At 38.6% G+C, this 20,086-nt stretch overlaps 2 protein-coding genes across 2 annotated transcripts; both read right to left on the bottom strand.

The window, feature by feature from the left end:
• Nucleotides 1-1,001: 1,001 nt before the first annotated feature.
• On the bottom strand, nt 1,002-3,368 carry ndufa6.L (NADH:ubiquinone oxidoreductase subunit A6 L homeolog). Its single transcript, XM_018258759.2, has 3 exons — nt 3,187-3,368; nt 1,840-1,955; nt 1,002-1,176 (listed from the first exon to the last, which is right to left on the bottom strand). Exons 1-3 carry the CDS (start codon nt 3,320-3,322, stop codon nt 1,045-1,047), a joined length of 384 nt encoding a protein of 127 aa, XP_018114248.1. The 5' UTR covers nt 3,323-3,368; the 3' UTR covers nt 1,002-1,044.
• A 4,403-nt stretch (nt 3,369-7,771) lies between these two features.
• Nucleotides 7,772-20,086, bottom strand: mcm5.L (minichromosome maintenance complex component 5 L homeolog). Its single transcript, NM_001087424.1, is given in 15 exon segments — nt 7,772-8,573; nt 9,322-9,449; nt 9,526-9,668; nt 10,469-10,597; nt 10,779-10,891; nt 11,041-11,283; nt 11,562-11,705; nt 12,027-12,138; nt 12,533-12,704; nt 14,142-14,308; nt 14,724-14,879; nt 15,731-15,903; nt 16,146-16,274; nt 16,447-16,573; nt 19,831-20,086. Coding segments are annotated over 15 exon segments (2,208 nt in total). The 5' UTR covers nt 20,001-20,086; the 3' UTR covers nt 7,772-8,471.

Below are 20,086 nucleotides of genomic sequence, written 5' to 3'. Positions count from 1 at the left end.
TCCTCTACATTGGAACACTTTGTCTCCAGTGTGGCCCTGGAATGAAAAGTACATTAGGGTAATGTTTGTTTTCAGGCAATATCTGCACTCAAGCAACAATTCTGGATTTAGGCTCCACAAAAACACACCACTTGTGACATTCATTACACTAGGTACTGTGGTATAAATATATAATGTATTATGTATATATTTCAGAATTCATTGTGAAAAGAATATTGATTGTGCCATTTGCATTTTGAAGATTTGCTGCCTTTCAAATAGTGTTTAAAGGGATAGTTATTTATTACTATAACATAGAATGCCCCTATTAGTAACTTTTCAAATTATCTTTTTATTTTATTTTTTATAATTATTCACATTCCTCTTCTGCCTCTTTCCAGCTTGCAATTGAGGGTCACTGACACTAATCCAAAAAGCTATTACTCTCTTGAGGATTCCATTTTATTACTTCTCTTTCTATTCAGTCCCTCATTCAACCCACGGCCTTGTATTCAGTGTACATTAGACCCTAGCAATAAGATGGCTGCCAAAATTCCAAATTGGAGAGCATAAATAAACCACAAAAAGATAAATAAAAATGAAGACCAAACTGTGTCAGAATATCACTAGCTACATCTAAAAGTTGATTTAAAGATGAACAATCCCATTATTCAGCACATTCATGTCAGATGAGACACTGCCCAGGACAAAGTTGTTTGTTGGCTGTTAAATGCAGAATTGCTCATATATAAACAGCTAGTCATAAACACGAAAAGCACATGAACGGCGATTGGTGTGACCACTATACTTTGTAGCCTATTGCATTAATCTTCCTGCATGTCACAAGCACTTGCCTGTCAATACATCCACTGTCTGTCCCTATAAAGCTACCAATTATAGCCAGTTTCTCCACAAAGCAAAACACAAGTTTAGATTTTCATTATAACAGTTACTTATACACATAAATCCTTTGTATTGGAATAAAGTTGTTCCTTAGTTCCAAAGAATGCCGAATTAAGGTGGACAATTCACACTCGTTTATTAGCAAAATAACTATTTGTACACTTAGGAGTCTTGTCCAGCATAAAACTTTGAGAGGAAATCTGTAGGCCGTGGAGTCTCAGTCTCATGGAAGTAGCGCATAATGTGAGTCCGTTGCTTCCATACACTTATTGTCTCTTCAAGTTCCATTTTACCCTAGAGAAGCAAGAGAGTTTAGTAAATCCCATATTTAGTCAGGTTTGTCATCAAATAACAGATTTTTTGGAAACATCTTTAAAAGAATTCCCTCCAGTAGATAATGGAAATACTGACACGAGAGTAAGATGATTATCTTGTTGCAAGGCTTCCCTAGATAAAGGTGGCCATACACGGAGAGATCTGTTCGTTTGGCGATGTCGCCAAACGAGCGGATCTCTCTCCGATATGCCCACCTTGAGGTGGGCAATATCGGGCTGATCTGATCGTGGGCCCTAGGGCCTCTGTATAATGTGATTTATATCTAAAATCAAACAGGCTGTAGGTAGAGGAAAGGAGTGGTTTATCTATACTGAGGGCTCCTCAGTGGACTGCTGGTTTGCAGCATAGAATGTGACTTTATTTTCATTTTTACATTTTGCCCTCTCCTAAGTAAAATAGAATTGGCACAAAGTATGTTCATTACAAGCCCTTTTCATTAAACCAATGTTGCTTAAAAGTACTTTATGCTAAAATAATTTTTGGGCAGAGGATTCCTTTAAAGTTATTTAGTTGTTCCCTCATAAAGGACAAGCTGCTATTAACAATGTGTTCATAGAAAATAATAAGTAGAGTGTTACTAGGCTGTTAAAGTGGAAGCAATATATATTTTATTAGTGTTACCTTGATAACAAGCATATCAATGACTCTCAGGTCTGTGACAAGAGCATTTTTCTGAAACATCTCCCGCACCTTGTCTCTGCCTTGTTTGACTGTAATATCCAACTGGAACACGTGGACTGCAAATCAAGACAGTACATTGATAAAGACCACGTCTGTCAGCATAGCTGCAACATCAGTTTTTGGGCCCCTTTTGTAAACAATAAGAGAACACACTGCTAACCAGAACAAGAACTGCGGTATGTTTTTTACATTACATAGCAACCTTCAAAATCTCAACTAGCTGATATGCATTGCTTCTTATTCACATCAACAGAAAGTCAGCCAAGTTGCTCTGGACAGGTAGGGTTATATTATCCATTAGGTGAACCAAGGTCTCACTAAGGGTTTGCTTAATACAAGCGGCCCAAGCTGCCAAGTGAAGTGGCACTGGTGTGGTGCTGGTTCTACAGCTGGCTGACCAATTCAAGAACAGTCAAGTTAGGGGAAGGCAGCCGACCAAACACAGGTGTTTTGTTAAAAAATGTCATGCATCAGTTTCTTCTAGCAAAATTCAAGGAGAAGGAAACGGGATGAACTTTCTGTGGGCCTTGACTCTGTGACTTTTGCAGTTAGGGGCCTTACCCTGCTGTTCGCTAGAATAGCTAATTCTGTGCAACTTTTCAACTGACCTTCATATTTTCTTTTTTATGGTTTTGAATCATTTGCCTTCTTGCTCTGACCGTTTCCTGCTTTCAAATGGGCATCACGGTCCCCATCTAATCTGTAAGGCTACAGATTTATAGTTATTGCTACTTTTTATTGCTGATCTTTTTAGTCAAGACCTCTCTTATTCATATCAATGAATGGTTGCTAGGGTAATTTGGACCCTAGCAACCAGACTGCAACCTGGATTGCTGCAGAACACAATCCTAAATAACTCACAAACCACAAATAATAAAAGATTGCAAAATGTCTCAGAATATCAATCTCTACATCATACTAAAAGTTAATTTAAAAGGCAAACGCTCCCTGTAATCCTTCTCTGTGGACAGGTGATTTATCTCACAGTTCACAAGGTGCATGTATTATATATGTACAGGTATCATTGTCCTTCATTTTTGTATTTTCTCCACAACATAATTATGTCTATTTTTTTGCGTCGGTGAGCTGACAATTGATCTGGTAGTGATACAGTTTGTGGAAAGACTTGCCAAACTAGCAGCGAGATGTTACACTGTCACACTAAGAGCCCTTGCTGCTGTGACCAAGAAAAAAGGTGCTAATTATCATCAGCTTTACGGCTTTAAGAACAGAGGCTGGAGGTTAGCGACTGAATATAAACACATAACCCGTTGTATAGCAGCTCACCAGAATTAGGAACCTCTCTGTACCACGCTCGGTACAGATCCCGGACGCGACGCTTTGCTTCTCCCAGGTCTCTGCTCAATATTGGTTTGACAGCGGCAGCAGCGCGAGCTGTAGCTGCAGCAGAGGACGCCGCCATGTTTCCCCTCTACTGACTGCGCATGCGCATCAAGTTCCAATCAGACGTAAGGTCAGCAATATTTTTCAATACGATTGGCTGGGAGGGATTTCCGCTTACTTGAGCGCCAAACAACGTCACCTTATAATTCTGGCGTTTTTTTTTTGTTGGCTACCGTCACGTGAGAGAGAGGCTTATACTATTTTACCTTATTTTGACTCTCCCTAAAAATTAATTTTTAATTTGAATGTATTGTTTACATTTGAGTCTTTGCTCTGGACAGTGCCTTCTTGTTTCATTTAACTGTCTGCATGAGAGCATTTAAATCCAGTGCTCTAAATTGTGACATGAATTTCACCTAAATATTGTTAGTACTGAAACGGACGAGGTCAATGAGAAACTTAGTAGCAGAGGACTTTACACAATACCATACCTCCCAACATTTTGGAAGTAAAAAGAGGGACAAAAAAAAAATTTCTGCACGTAGCGCAGCAATTTTTTTGACCACACCTCTTTCTGTGGCCACACCCCCTAATTACCATGTTTGTTTTACAAAATTTGGCAGGTTATGAAAGTTTGAAAATATTTCTCCTTATCTAAACTGTGTTTTTGTGTCTCAAAATTGTTACAAAGTATCTTATTTGCACCTGTTAGTTGTTCTGGGCTTTTTGCTAAAAGCCAATTAAGTGAGAAACTTTGTTTCTTTTTCTGGCTGTTCAGTGCAGAGAAAAGAGGGACTTTCCAGTACAAATGAGGGACTGCGGGTTGAGCTGTCAAAAGAGGGACTGTCCCTCCGAAAAAGGGACAGTTGGGAGGTATGCAATACAGGAAGATAGAGGCACGTGGGCAGCCCATCCCACTGGATTCTGATAAAGCACTCCTCCATTATTATTATTATTTAAATAAGAACCCTCATAGGGATGAGCTGCCCCGCCTATTAAGCAGGTTTAATTTAGATCTAAAAGGTTGCACTTAAGGTTGCCATCTTTTCTGGAAAAAAATACTGGCCTTCCTGTATATTTATCTTTTTTCCCCTATTAATAACATTGGGATCAACCATTGGCCAGGTGGCAACCCTATTTGCACTTGATGGATGTGTTATAACAGGTCCGGACTGAGAATTAAAATAGGCCCTGGCATTTCAGGTACACAGAGGCCCAATCAGCCCGCATAGAGGCCCAAACAGCCCCCACCAGCCCACTAAATACTGACTTTCCATGGGACCTTATAGCAGCCCCTCTGGCATTTGCCAGAACCCACAGATTGCCAGTCCGGGCCTGTGTTATAACAAATAACACAGATGAGCAAATAGAACACTTCTTAGAAATAGTGCAGTGCCCTACACAATACATCCAACCAACAAAAAAATACCTAAGATGGCCTACTGAAATCGCAGACACGATCCTACAGCTAGCGCCCCCCCCCCCCATACAAGGCCAGGCCCTGACAGTCTACCAATTGATTGGTGCAAAGAGCTCATATATCTTTTATATTAGTAGAGTTTCCTCATAATTGCCCAAATAGTAATAATACCTAAGCAGGTTAGGGACCCCAATACCATAGCTCCTACAGACCCATATCACTGCTAAACACTGATGTAAAAATTATTGCAGAAGTTAGTCCAATGTTAGTGTGCAGGGGTTAATTCCCAAGTTGTAAAATTTTTTTTTAACTTTATGCTCATTAAAAAAAGTGGCTATTATGCTCACTAACACACTGTAGCATGAACTTTATCGAGCTACCAACACAGCATTAAAGGACCAGTAACATCAAAAACAGTTTTTTAAAAATTAGTTAGTATACATCAAAAAATAAACACCAACACAAATTAAACTTTTAAATAGCAAAGCCTTTATTAAAAAATAACTTACTGAACTTCCGCTTCTGTTCAGAAAAGGCGAAACGGCGACATCCATCCTGCAGCAGTTGATTTCTTCTCCCTCGCTCTCTCTCCTGGCCGCCCTATGTCTAGCGCATGTATTGTCAGACTGACACAGCACAAAACCGCTATGACACTTCTAATAATGGTACGTTCCCAAGTCCCGTCGCAGCAAAAAGTTGTAGAAAAGGCAGAGCAGCTCGGACCCATAGCACTGGGCTCATATGCTGGGTTCCACGTAGGGAGGTGCTGGTCTGGACTCACACGTCGGCCACGTTCAGCAGCTATTGCAATACAACCTCACAGAATCAGACGCATACATCTGCCAAGCCGCCCCCTTGCTCAGTCAAACTCTTACCTCTGCTTGTTTTCTGGCGCCGTATTCAGGGCTGAGCAGGTTACCCAAGAGCAAGTAGAACTGTTGCTGCTCAGCCGAATTGCTGCTGCTCCAGAAACAGAGGGAGAGAGGGAGTGCGAATGAACAAGTCCCGGAAAGCTGCCTGGGAGGGACGAAGCCATGTGCTGGAGGGTTGCAAAGTGCACGCGATCTGACCTCACGCGGCCGGCACGTCGGAAGATTTAAAGATGCTTATTGGTGGGGGAGGTTGGCGGCTGTAGTTGGGATGCTGGCCGTGGCAAAGTTCTAGTGGTTGGGGAAAGTGTGATGAAGAAGCTGGCTGACATTCTTGCCGGCAGAGCGCGCCAGAACGAGCACAGCCAGGAGAGAGAGCGAGGGAGAAGAAATCAACTGCTGCAGGATGGATGTCGCCGTTTCGCCTTTTCTGAACAGAAGCGGAAGTAGAGTTTCAGTAAGTTATTTTTTAATAAAGGCTTTGCTATTTAAAAGTTTAATTTGTGTTAGTGTTTATTTTTTGATGTATACTAATGAATTTTGTAAATTTTTTTTTTGATGTTACTGGTCCTTTAAGTTCAAGTCCACACCATTCAATTTTTCTTACATGTTTTCATTTGGTGTAGTCTAGGAACCTCAAAAAAGGGGGGGATCCCTCCTTTCAGATGCAGTACTGCTTGTTTTTAACATGATTTTATATATACTTTCATGGCATGGTTGTGAATAAATATTGCCTTTTAATATTATATTGATATGTTTTGTCATATTGCATTACCCAGCAGCAGGAGTCTTTGGGGGGTTAAGTCCCAATTTTGTCTTATTTGCGGATTCTGCTGAACTGTTACAATTTTGCAAAATTTAGTTGATACTTCTCAGCAGCATCTCTGGAGTATTAGCAACTATTGTATCAGTTCTAACAGCTGCCTGTAATGAAACCCAGACATTCTGCTCAGCAGACAAAAATAAGAAATGTATCAACTAAATGTATCAATTTAGAACAGTTTACACAGGGTTGGTGACCCCCCCCCTCCCAGGGCGGCTTCAGAAGGTGAAAAAGACACTTGACACTTTAATATTAGGAAAACGGTCACACAGAAAATAGAAAGTCATTGGAAAAAGTCCTTATTTCTGGTGATCTATCTGAAACCAACTACCTAGTTGTTTGAAGGTGAACCACCCCTTTAAGTATTTGGGAATAGAGGTGCAGAAGGACCCTAGAAATATGGTACAAATCATTTTGAACCCATCATACATAAGTTGAGCTTGGCCACTAATTTTGAAACACACCTACCTCTAACACTTTTGGGTCAGCTAAAATAATTTCAATGATTACCCAATGTTATTCAGCCCAAAGAGCTTCCAAAACAGCAATGACTTACCCTCCCCAAAATACATCGGCAGTCTTAGCCACAGAACCAAATTTACACTTGTAAATTGCAGATATTCTGCTTGCAAACATGGTTCTGTAGTGACAATCTGTGTTGATGATTGGTCAGAAACTACCTTTCCCAAGGCTCAAATAACCATTGACCCGAATTCCAGACTACTAGTCTTGAGAAATATTAGATTTACAGAAGAACTACAAGTAAAAGGTAACTTTCTCTCCTTTTCAAATTCAAATGAAATATGAATCCACCCCACTTACTACATATTCAATATTTACAATCAACACCTTTTTATCGATGAGCCAAAACACCCTAGTGAGTAAAAGTGAATATCTAGGAATCTGATCTAGAAGTTTCTCATGCCCTCATATTGGTAAATACTGACATACTTAAGATACTTATCAAACAAATGGATATACTCCCAATTTCAGATATTGTGGAAAATGTGAATCTTTTTAGAAGGGGGGGGTCAGTGAACCCCCTTTTGAAGGCTAGGAAGTCAGAAGAAGGTAGCAGATTTAAAAAAAAAAAAAAAGTCCAAAAAAAATATGGAGGACAATTTAAATGAGTCATTCTATTCCATACTACAAGTTAACCTTAAGGGGACCACCCCTTTAAATTGTTGACCTTCAATAAAAGGCAGGCAATGTGGATTTGGCCTGTGTGTACCGAAGTAGTCCTGATACCCAGGTGTATCACCATAGTAAACAGTCAAGAGTATGCATAGGAGTAAATGGTGTTTGCCAAATAAGCGCTTAAACTATTTGAGCTTACTTATCCAAACACATTTTATAATTAAAACAAGAGCATTAGAGATTACAAAAAAAAAAAAAAAAACACGATTCAAGTATTTTGCAATGAACTTGTATTTTTATATTAAGTACAAAAACCCAAAATGACCATAACAGAATACATTTCAACACAGTTTAGCTTGTATGAAGTAGATTCCCTCATCAGAAATCAACAGCTTTTTGGCCATTTTTATCTTTTGTAAAGTCCAAGTGTTTGTATAGAGACCAGATGGATGGAGTATTATTCAAGATCTTTACAGCTCTGCTCAAAGTCTCCCGTAATTCCACTACACAAGACAATCATAGTAATGCAATGTTGCTCCTGGTAAATTATCGATTAGGCCTGCACTGGAAGAGAGTAAATTATGGCATTTGTTTGCATATAACACCAGCCAGGTTTGCCAATGTTGCCTAGGAGTACTTGCTTTGGGGGAGAGTAGGGTTGCCCTTCATTTACTGTCCCATCAAAATGCAATGAAGGAACTGTTTCAATCAATCTATATATAGATAATTATATACAAGACTTTGTGAGTCACTGAAAAATATGTAACTGCATCATTATATAGTTGTAGTTACTTGAAGTATGACAAATCTGACCTTGTATGCAAAATTTCACAATATATTTCAGTCTATTAACAGCTACATATTCTATCCAGTCTCTTGAATAGTCTCAAATATAAGAATATGTTCACAGGTGGCCATGCTGAGGCAATGGTCTCCAATGCAGAGCTGCAAGCAATTTTCACATGCACGGTTCTCTCTTCTACTTGATGCGGTACAGGACTTTGCGCTGTAATCGATGCTGAATCTCTCCTCTCCTCATCATAAGGCTCAGGACCTTGTGAATGGCGTGCTCAGGGTATTTCTATAGCAATACAAAGAACTGTATGAACAACTGCAAACAAATATATATATATAATCTTGTCTGGAAATTAACATTTGTAGTAAATCTTTGATGCAAGGATAACCTTATAACATTTACTAGCCCTCAACTGTGCTATGTATTCATATACTTTGCAGGTCTAGATGGTACTATATACAGATCCTGTCCCTATAAAATTAAACTCCTGGCCTGGGCTATTTTATTGTAGGGTGCAGCCATGTTTCTAGGTATGTTTTTTATTTACATTGCAGAGATTGGAATATATGCCATAAATTAACTGACCAGTAATACAACTTTAGTGAAAGGAATACCTAGAATTGTGCCGAAGTGCTTCTGAGGAAATGTAAACAGTTTTAGATAGTAACTTTATTATATATCCAGTGGTATGAGAATCTAACAATTTTGCCTGGGCCATTATCAAACCCAGTTGTGGTTATGTACAGAAGTCCAGTTCCTCAAAAAATTGACCAAGCTGAACTGAATTTAGTCCACAGCCCACCTTCATGATTATTAATTACAGAAGAACTCCAGAGAGCGTTCTTATTTTAAAAACCAAAAGTTTGGTATGACAAGGGGAGCCCTTTAAGCACCCCACACCAACTTACATGTAAATCATGCGCAAGCACACGTCCCATGCAAATCATAGGAGAGGTCTTGGGGGCTATGCTTTTGAATTAAATGGGGCAGCATTCCAAGTGCCACATGTGGATTACAATATAAAACTTCTTACCTGTTTGAGAAAATCTTGAATAATGCTGTGCTCTGACACCTGTGAACCTATTGCAAAACGTTTCTTCATCTGTTTCTCAATGCGGGATAACATTTCCTGATCCTCCTGTGTAGTAAAGCCTTCCACACCTGCAAACAGAATCGGTTAGTGTAAAACACGTACAAATAAGATTGTGGGAATAGGCCATCTTCCCTTTTGGCTTACCTGAAAGGCTTCCAGACATAGCAGCATCTAATGTGGATACCTGGAACAACCTTAGTGCTTCCTCTACATCGGTCTCTGTAGCAAAAGGCTGTAGCTTCATCTTGCCAAGAGATTCAGATATCCGAACAATGGCTTCCAATTGCCTGCAGACATCAACACTAATTAATTGACTAAAGAGTCATCACAATACCATGCCAGACCCAGTATTAGGAAGAACTGACAATGAATTGTTATTGCTTTTCATTTTTAAGCAATGTCCATAAAGGAGTAACTTGCACCAGACAGATGATCCATGCTAGAATAAAAAGCCTGTCCCTTTCCAGTAGATACCCAGTGCTGGCTTCTTGTAAATGGATGATAAATGGTCAGAGCTACTTTTGCAATGGTTAAAGCCTGCAGCTTCATTAGCCAGTCAAAGGCATCTGGTCTAAAGTTATTAGAGCTACTGTACATCCGTGATAGTCTTTAAAAGAATTAGCATACAATGGTGAAAGGCGGGCATCACCCAAGGCCACAGACATTTTATCCGTTTTGGTCTTTGCCTTTTTCATTTAATATTTCATTAATCAGCCACAGGCACCTTAAGCAGCAGTGAAAGTGCCCGACTGGACTAAATTATTGGGAGATATTGCAAGACATCTACTATATAGGAGGCAAATGATTAGAGAAAAAAAAAAACAAAAAACCAACAACTGAAGATATATACAATTTTAAAAGAGGACAACAGCTGCTCTTTTAAAATACAAAGGAGATGTATTTAACTAGGGTTAACACGTTTGAGCAATTAACTCATTCAAATTAGGATACTGAAAAACAGGAAATGGATATATCAAAGAAACAGGGCAGAAGCCTGCCACTGAAAATACAAGAGTGCATCCATTCACATAAAGCCCAAGACATAAAGTCCAAGTGCTTTAAAAAAAGAAAGTAACTTATCTCCTACCTGACTGTAATTGGGATACTTGATCTCTTCTCAGTCTCTCTCTCATGCTCTCTAGCGCCACTGCGCATAAGAATATACCGGTTCTTCAGCTTTTCTGCGGCTTCAGCTGAAAGCCGGGGACCACATTTCCTACAGAATAGAAAAAAATAAGTTAATTCAGAAGAAAAACTAGCTGTGGAATTAAAAGAAAGCAAACTTAATTCAACTTTAGACTTAATTACCTACTAATGAAACTAGATTTCCCACTGGGAAGATATTTAGTATGTTTTTGGCTTCAGCAAGCCTATTTTCTATAGGATTAGATACTTACGCTCTGCAGTAGGCAATGTATTTCTTAAGGGTATTGAGGTCCACCTCTCCTTCAACGGAAGAACTCTGTGTACGTGCGCTGAGATGTACATTCATAACATGCTTGGCAAGAGTCTGCAAGAAGTGGAGCAAAAGCCATATTAGTGTATTTTCCCCGGCACAACAGAAAAAACAGTGCAAATAATTTTAGGCTGCCTGAAAATGACTAACCGTTATCGATACTCTTTACAAACAATGATTAAAACACCACCGGGCACACTAACCATATCTCTTTGCTCGTTGTGTTCATCTTTCACAATGAAGATCATGTCAAACCTAGAAAGGATGGTAGGCATGAAGTCAATATTCTCTTCTCCCTTGGTGTCATCCCACCGTCCATATACTGAATTGGCAGCTGCCAAAACAGAACAGCGGGAGTTTAGTGTGGTAGTGATGCCAGCTTTTGCAATGGAAATAGTTTGCTGCTCCATGGCTTCGTGGATAGCAACTCTGTCATCTTCTCGCATCTATTAAAAAAAAAAAAGTGAGATTTAACAGGGCATAAACTGATGCTAGGCATCTATTTCTACAGTTTAGGATGCCTATACTAATGTAACATTAATATGAACATTTTTGCAGAATGATCACATACTAACATGTATACACATTCTACTGAAAAGCGGTTTATAATTTAATAAGATTATTAATACTCATGTATATGCAATTTAGTGTTTCTATTCTAGTACAAACTGACCTAGGTTAAAGAGATCATTGCAATGTCAGTTAATGCGTGTGTCAGCTTTACCTTATCAAACTCATCAATGCAGACCACCCCTCCATCAGCAAGCACCATAGCACCTCCTTCCATAATGAAGTTACGGGACACTGGATCTCTCATAACTGAAGCAGTGAGGCCAGCTGCACTGCTGCCTTTGCCAGATGTATAAACCTGCAAAAATATAACAATACAACGTATAGACAGCCAGGATAACATTTGAAAATTGTCTCATAGCATGAGAGAGCTGTACACCTGTTGCTTACAGGACACTGAAAGACTTAAGATGTTCCGGGCAAAAAAAGGGAGTATGACCAATGAGCTATTAATATTTGTTCCAGTATCCTTTTCCTGAAGAAAGCAATTGCTTTTGTTTCCTCAAATGTCCAGCCATAAAGCATGGATCAAGTACTGTTCAAAAGTAGGGAAAGGGAGGAGGAAGGGACATGCATAATAAAAAAAAAAAAAAAAAAAAAAAAAAAAGCATATGCACACCCCTATAGGAGAGCACCGCTCCACAAACTTCAGCAGTTGTGATTTAGCTGTACCAGGATCTCCAAGCATAAGTAGATTGACATCACCTCTTCGTGTCAAGCCATCTGGAAGCCTAAATGGAAAATAGAAATTGAAACTTTCAGGGCAATACATTTAACAAATTTCTCAAAATGACACATTCATAAATAAAACAAATCAATATAAAAACCTGTATGCAATGCTCACAGTTACTTCTGTTTGTTGCACATATCAGCAAGTACTGAATTGCTTGGCCATACCAATTTTCTGGCACCATTACTAGGGCTCAAAACACTTCGAGAGAACATTGTGCTTGCACAAGGTGAGCTATTAATGTCTAAGAGAGCCCATAGTAGAATCTACAGTATATAAGCATTAACTGCCATGAACTTATTTGTGGGTTATGGCCTTACTGGTGTTCAACCATGCTAAATAATTCCCATACTACTGAATTACATTTACAGATGACAATGTTGAATAATTTTTACCTTTTTCTGGAGCCTCCAAACAGTAAGCATGCAATGGCCTTCTTGATATCACTACTGCCATAAATGGAGGGTGCAATACTTTTAGCAACAGTCTCATAGATATCAGGCTTTGCAGCCAAACGTCTAAACTCCTCTTCCTCTTGTGGAGTTATAGCACCTGCTGCGCTTCTTCCTAAATAGAGAATAAGATGAACATGCACTTATAATTTAGCTACACACAAATCTTTTATCATCACAAAATAAAGTTCAAAAATTAGTCAAGATTTAGATCTACAACTCTAAGCTGGTATAACTTCAGATGGAATTCTGGCAAGTTTTTCCTACTTTCCTGGAGGGCAAACGTAAACCGTAGGCTTTTCAGATAGCGACACAGGTTAATAAAGGTTGTGCTCAGGGTAGGCAGAAGTGCCCCATTATAAAATATAAACAGTAATGTATATAAAGGCATTGTGACATGTAAAACAAGAATGTAACTTTTCCTTTAAATGGAGTTTAACCTATCCATAATGCCACCTGTAGAAATATGTAGAGGAGGGGATCACAGCACCATATTGTTACAAAGAAGCGAGATGGATTAGGCGTTTGGAAAGTACCCAGCCTAAGGGGTTAAATGAACAATACAACTTGTCATGCTTTTTATAACTGATGTAAGGAATTAATGTACTGTCTTTTACCCCTAGGTATTATAATTAGTCAGCTAGCTGTATGGTCAAGGATCTCCTACAGAATCATGTAAGGGTGAGTCAACTTTAACAGGTATATACATTGTTAGCTACTAGTATTCAGTAATACCACAACAATGTTGCTAAAAAATTGCCAGCATGATTAGACATTTATTGAGCAAAATATTGCGGTTAATGTTCACAACATAGTAACTAACAAGTGATTGGATAGGCTAATTTGCAGTGTCCATTTGTACCCACAGGTTAGGCTCATCTAAGCAGTTTCCTGGTTTTAACTAAATAAGCAATCTGATTTGTTCATTGGGACATTTGATACAGTCGTGTGATTTGTAAGAATAATGTGCACATAAGGCGTTTTAAAAAATTCTTTATTGTAGTAATGGTGTTTTAAATTTTTTTTTATTGTAATGGTTTAAAGAAAAAATGTCTCACTTTGTGTATAAAGAGAAATTTTATTAGTTTTATACATGAATATTTATGGTTATACACATTGTGTCACAACAACGCATAGGCACCTATATAATTAGATTTACGCTAAACCTGTACCATGTTAGAATGGTTTTTATTATGCACTTTATAATTGTTTTGTTGTATTACGCACTGAATGCACTTCGTTTCAGGATACACTAAGGGGTTAATTTTGTGAAACTAACCCATGAGACATGTGATAGGTCACATGAGGTTTTTTGTTTGATTGTTCCTGCACACTTGACAAAGGGCGCTGCCCGAAACATGTTGTGTACCTCTTATCCCCAACAAAAAAAGTTATTGCAGTCCAGTTGTTGCCTTGGATTTGTCCCACACCTCTACATATTTCTACAGATTGACTTTATTGGGATATCACGCACAGGATATCCCGTGGGAAAATCCGACCAAGAGATTAGGTGAGCTTCACTTGTACTCTTAATTCCATAATGCCACCTCACCTGTGCCTTCAGTATCCACTTGGATGCCCACTACTCTTATATAGGAGCTGCGGATCCCAACTCCCACTCGATCCCGGCCCTTTGTTGAGGTCTTTCCACTCTTCCGGATTGAGTAAATGCCCATGATTGTCACTCTGTTTCCAGGAACAACCTTATCACACAGGTACCTTTAACAATTATGACAAAAATATATGGGAATGTTTAATGCTGTATCAAAATAATTTACATCAATACTGATGGTATCAGATACAATAAACAGGTCAGACTCAAAATAGTTTGCCAAAGTATAATGAATTTTAAATATACCTTTAAAGGTTCAATTACACGATGGTTACAGTACATTTTATATAGCTTAAACATAAGGCAACATATGAAAGTTTCCTGTAGCAACATTAACACGGCACCACAGAATTTTATTACAATGAATACAGAAAAAAAACATCTATATCCCAATGAATACTGATCTATACAGATGAAAGAAACCAGTTACCTGTGAACCGGTACATAGAATATACTCTGTACTATTAGTACAACATCTAAAGTACTGTGTTTTATTAAAAATATATTTAACGTCTAACATACCTGTCACAATACAGTTGCATATGTCGTGGGAGCTCTCCATGAGGCACAGCATCTGGAGACTCCTGGAGCTTCAAAGTTTGAAAATCTACACATTTGCACTTGTCAGGTATAATAAAGTAAGGGTCCAATGGGCAATTTGGACGGCCAGCTTGTTCCCTGTGTAGAGTAAAAGTACAGGTTAAAGAAACTAAAAAGGAAATGTAAAACTGACCAATTTTACCATGCCTGACAAAGCCATTTCATCTACTGGTCAACTATGGACCCTAGACCTTCCCCTATATCAAATGTTCCAAAAGCTCCTAGGACTTTGCTCCACTGCACTAAACAAGAATAAAAACATTTAAAGGGATTCTGCCATGATTTTTATGATGTAGTTTTGATTTCTAAATTACACTGTTTACACTGCAAATAATTCACTCTACCATATAAAATTCCATTCCTGAACCAGCAAGTGTATTTTTTTTAGTTGTAATTTTGATGTGTAGGCAGCAATCTCAGGTAATTTTGCCTGGTCAGGTGCTTTTAGAAAGAGCCAGCACTTTAGGATGGAACGGCTTTGTGGCAGGCGGTTTCTCCTACTCCCAACCTCTTTAATTTAACTGGATTTTACTGTTGAGTGTATTTGTATATCTACCAGGCAGCTGTTATCTTGTATTAGGGAGCTGCTATTTGGTTAGCTTCCCATTGCTGGGGGGGAAAGGGGACTATCACTCCAACTTGCAGTAAAGAGTGACTGAGGTTTATCACAGCACAAGTCATGACTGGGAGCAGCTTGGAAACTGACAATAGGTCTAGCCCCATGTCAGATTTCAAAATGGATTTCTGTGCAGAAGTCTGCAGGTGCAACACTAATAACCGATGCATTTTGGAAAAAAAAAAAAAACTTTTCCCATGACAGGATGCCTTTAAAAATCCTTCCATTGAAAGAAACCTTTATAGTTCATTTAACAAGGGCCCGAGTCACACCACAAGATAGCCACGCGCTAAACAGCTCCAATGATACATACGTGTTGCATTTACGAGGCATGGCATATCCCTCTAGACCAGGCCGTACAGCTATGTTGCCAATTGTATTTCGGCAGCTACGACACTGAATGGAAATCTTGGTAGCCTTGGCTCTCACAGCGGTGGCAGCAATGATGATACCCGGAATTTTGACAAGATGAGACATTTGCTCTGACTGCAAAATAAACATTGAGATTATGTAATGGTAAATCAGGTGTACTTTTCCAACAGGGACTAAGTAATAATGGCAATGTTGTGTTGTGATACGACTTCGGTGAATCAAGTTGAGCCACTGTAAAAGTAGTAGGCAGTAATATTTAAGCATTTAAAAAGAATACAAATTAACAAAAAGTAATGTAAAAACTGACATGGTTATTACATGCTTAGATAGCTAAACACATGGTAAGAATGCCTTACCTTCAAGCTGCGAATATTTGCAGGGTTGGCATCAGATCGCAACATAACTTGTATTTCCTGGATTGTCTCTTCGCCTGCAGGTCGTGGGCGAGTCACCTCATCTGCCACTTCCTGGGCTGCCTCTTCCAGCTGTAAAGGGAGATAAAAAATTTTTTATTTATAAATATAAAAATGCATAGTGACTATATATACACTGTACATCCCGAATATAAAGATTTTCATTCTCTACAAAGTATTGCAGATTCAACAGAAATAATGGCCATTTTTTTTTCAGAATGCACTGGTACTAAAAGCTACTTACCAACTGCAGATGTTCAGTTGGCTGTTTATACAGATAATCGGCAAGATCCTCATCAAAGCTAGCCAGGTCCTCCATTTCCACCTCGATCCAGTATTCTCCAAGATTATAGTGACGCTTGAGTTCATCTCTGTAAACAATTAGTTGTTCCATGTGTTATTTGGCAGATGGTACTGGGACAGAGGGCTGCACAATACAGCGCTGTCCAATATATTAGTGCTCTAAAAATACATGTTTAAGGGGAACTTCGGCTTCCAAAACCAAGATTGCTCTGTTGCCAAACAGAAACCCCTAATATATCATCACAGTTACCCATTTCTTCAAAAACTAAGAATAAATGCCATTTTCTATGCTGAAATCCAGTTGTTTAACAGTTGCACTATGATGTTCCTTTCCTTATTGAAATCACAGGGAGTTGTGGGGTTTGGAGGATGCAGGCTGAGGACAGATTGCTGCTGATACAAAGTAACAGTAGTCAGCCAACTCAGCAAAGTAGTCAGAGAGATCAGCAGGAGAGCAGGGGAATGGGCTTAGGGAACTGTCAAACCATTAAAAATCATGAAGAGTCTGTATATTTTTAATTGATGTATATTGCAAAGTTGCTTGAAATTATGTTTACTTTGCAACTAGCTTAAAGGGGTTGTTCACCTGCAAACAACTAGTTGTTTTCAGATAGATCACCAGAAAGAATGAATTTTTCCCAATTATTTTCTGTGTCAACGGTTTTCTAATGTTGAAGTTTAATTGTTCACCTTCTAAAGCAGCTGTTCTGTAAACTGTTCTAATTGGATACATTTAGTTGATACTTTTCTTATCTTTGTACCTGCTGAGCAGAATCTCTGGGTTTCATTAAAGGCAGCGGTTAGAATTGATACAATAGTTGCTAATACTCCAGAGATGCTGCTGAGAAATGTACCAACTAAATGTTGCAAAATTGAAAACTTCAGAATCTGCACCTCAATTACTACTCTGTAAACTTAGATTTTGGAAAAACAGTAAAAAAATAAATAATGGAAAGTAATTGAAAAAAAAAAAAAAAGTATTTCTGGGGAACATTCTGAAAACTGAAAAAAAGTGTGAACAACCCCTTTAAGTTATGTTTGTGGAGTTCCACTTTAATAATAACTAGTAATCTTTGAAACTATGATCACTAAAAAATAATGATCATCGTTGGCTATTGGGCTTGTGCATCTGCAACAACTTGGCCATAAACTTTCAGATCTGCTTGATGGAATTGGCCATTGCCCAATCTGACCAGCCTTGTGCAAAAATTGACCCCAATACAGGATGGCATATTGAGATTTTTCAGAGGTGATTTTCAAACCTGCCCATAGATAGTGAGTTTGTAGATTATCAGGAAACCCCCTTACAAGGGTGAAAAAGCTGGGTTGATTTGTTTTTGCCAGGTTTTGTATGGCCACCCTTATTGCATGCCCTGTCACTGCTTCCCACATATAGTGAATACAGTACATTACACAGTTAGAAAAACACAAATCACCCCACTGTCCCTTTGTTTTTATCCTTCTGATTCAAGCAGAGGTCTGACTGCAGTCAGTATTCAAAATTTCACAATATCAGGAAGGATAGAAAAGAACCCCCACTTGATCAGTTAAACTAAGGCAGTCACAAAGTAATTTTAACACATTTATTAAATGTCAATTAAGTTATAAGCAAAATTAAAATTCAGGTAGCAGTTTTGGGACAACTCCACCTCTTATTTCATTTTCCTCCTTTTTTCATGAATTTGAGCATTGATTTTAGTTTTTATCCTATCCAATGGCAGTCTAATGTAATCAATTTAATCAATTGAACCTTACTATTCATGTAGGAGTATTAACTTATACAGCACTGTAGCACTTTATATTTATTGAATTAAATTTCTCAATTTAGTAATTTCTCTATACAATCAATTTAATTTATAACATCGCAACAATTAATTTAGAAATCAGTGATCAATTGGGGTAGCACTTAATCAATTGGCACAATACTAATGATTATATTGGTAGGGTATCTGTGTGAAGGGGTTCAGTCCGAATTTTATGGTTTAAGGTAATATAGATCCTTTTGGATTTCAGAGCTCTTTATAATTAATTAAATTATTGCACTGCACTTTTTAACTTATTACTAAGTGATATATTTAACTTTATGCACTAATTAGTGGTGTTTATCTAAGTGCTTATAACTTAACTGAAATTTAATAAGTGTGTTAAAATTACTTTGTGACTGCCTTAGTTTAACTGATGAAGTGGGGGTTCTTTTCTGTCCTTCCTGATACATTACACAGTTGCCATCATTTCACTAATAATATGACTAGGCCTCGAATTCAATGACAAGTAGATAGGAAGTGGTTTACAAAACAGTACTGATAATGGATCTTACATAGTAACACAAAGCCCGTGTTTGTATATTAAAGGCAAAGTTCAGTGTAAAAATAAAAACTGGGTAAATAGATAGGCTGTGCAAAATAAAAAAAAAATGTTCCTAATAGTTAGCCTAAAACGTAATCTATAATGGCTGGAGTGAGAGTTTGTCTAACATAACTCAACTTCACGATTTTCAGCTCTCTAACACTGAGTTAGTCAGTGACTTTAATGGCAGACTCTCAGATTCGGGGAAATAGTCACCCAGCGACAAACCTCTTCTTTGGGGCGACTAGTCTCCCTGAGCTGCCTCCCACCGGCTAGAATCTATATCAACAACGGGATAGCACTCTGAGCAATTCGTTTTCTGTAGTCGACCCAAAGTCGCCTCACGAGGAAACTTCGGGCGACTTCAGAAGGGAGGCAGTTCGGGGAGATTAGTTGCCTTGAAGATGCGATTTGTCGCTGGGCAACTAAATCTCCCCAAATCTGAGCATGTGTGTCTGCCCTAAGGGGAGTCATATGGAACATAACTGTTCAGTAAGTTTGCAATTGATCCTTAGCATCAAAAACAAATTATGACCCATGTGCCCCCCCCAGTCACTGATTGGTTACTGCCTGGTAATCAGTGGAAACCAAGAGAGCTGAAAAGCAGTGTTATGGCTATTATGTTACACATCCAGTCACTCCAGCCTTTATACATTACATTTTTTGGTTAATTGACTATATTGAAAATATGTATATATTTTGCACAGCCTATTTACCCAGTTTTTTTTATTTTTACACTGAACAATTCCTTTAATAAATAACGATGTTAACGTCCCCTTTACATGGACACAGAACACTGCAGTTGCCCATAAACACGTGGGGGTCAGGCTGAGAGTTGTAATTTAACCCTATAACAGTGGAGTGTTATATCTTAAACAGCTCTGATTTAATCACATCTCTAGTTGCACTGCAACACAACACTGGCACTGAAATCTCTATCCTGACTTAGAAGTGGTTCCAATAACAAAGTGTCCCAGACCTGTATTTGAAAGTGAAGCCGGTGCGGTCGGTGCCGATACGATACTGCCTTAGGAACTCTCTGAACCGTTTCTTGAGTTGCGATTTCTTGGCTTGTCCATCGTCACCCACCTGCTGCTCTCCGCCAAAACTATCGCTGTAGTAGACTCCAAGATCATCAAATCCCGACATTCTAACAGAGAAGAAAGCAGCAAGCACAGGAAACAAGAATGAAGAGCACACAAAGCCCTATAACGCAAGAGCGCGCGAAACTTTTT

This window comes from Xenopus laevis, chromosome 4L (genome assembly GCF_017654675.1).
Source record: "Xenopus laevis strain J_2021 chromosome 4L, Xenopus_laevis_v10.1, whole genome shotgun sequence".
Taxonomy (NCBI): domain Eukaryota; kingdom Metazoa; phylum Chordata; class Amphibia; order Anura; family Pipidae; genus Xenopus; species Xenopus laevis.
The sequence above is the reverse complement of the archived record's forward strand: the minus strand, read 5'-3'. Positions and strand labels throughout refer to the sequence as shown.

Coding starts and splice junctions, on each gene's coding strand:
- ndufa6.L (XM_018258759.2), bottom strand. CDS start 3,322: ATGGCGGCGTCCTCTGCTGCAGCTACAGCTCGCGCTGCTGCCGCTGTC. Junction 1,956..3,186: donor CAGAGAGGTTCCTAATTCTG/GTGAGCTGCTAT, acceptor CTTGATTTGCAG/TCCACGTGTTCCAGTTGGAT. Junction 1,177..1,839: donor TTGATATGCTTGTTATCAAG/GTAACACTAATA, acceptor TTGCTTCTCTAG/GGTAAAATGGAACTTGAAGA.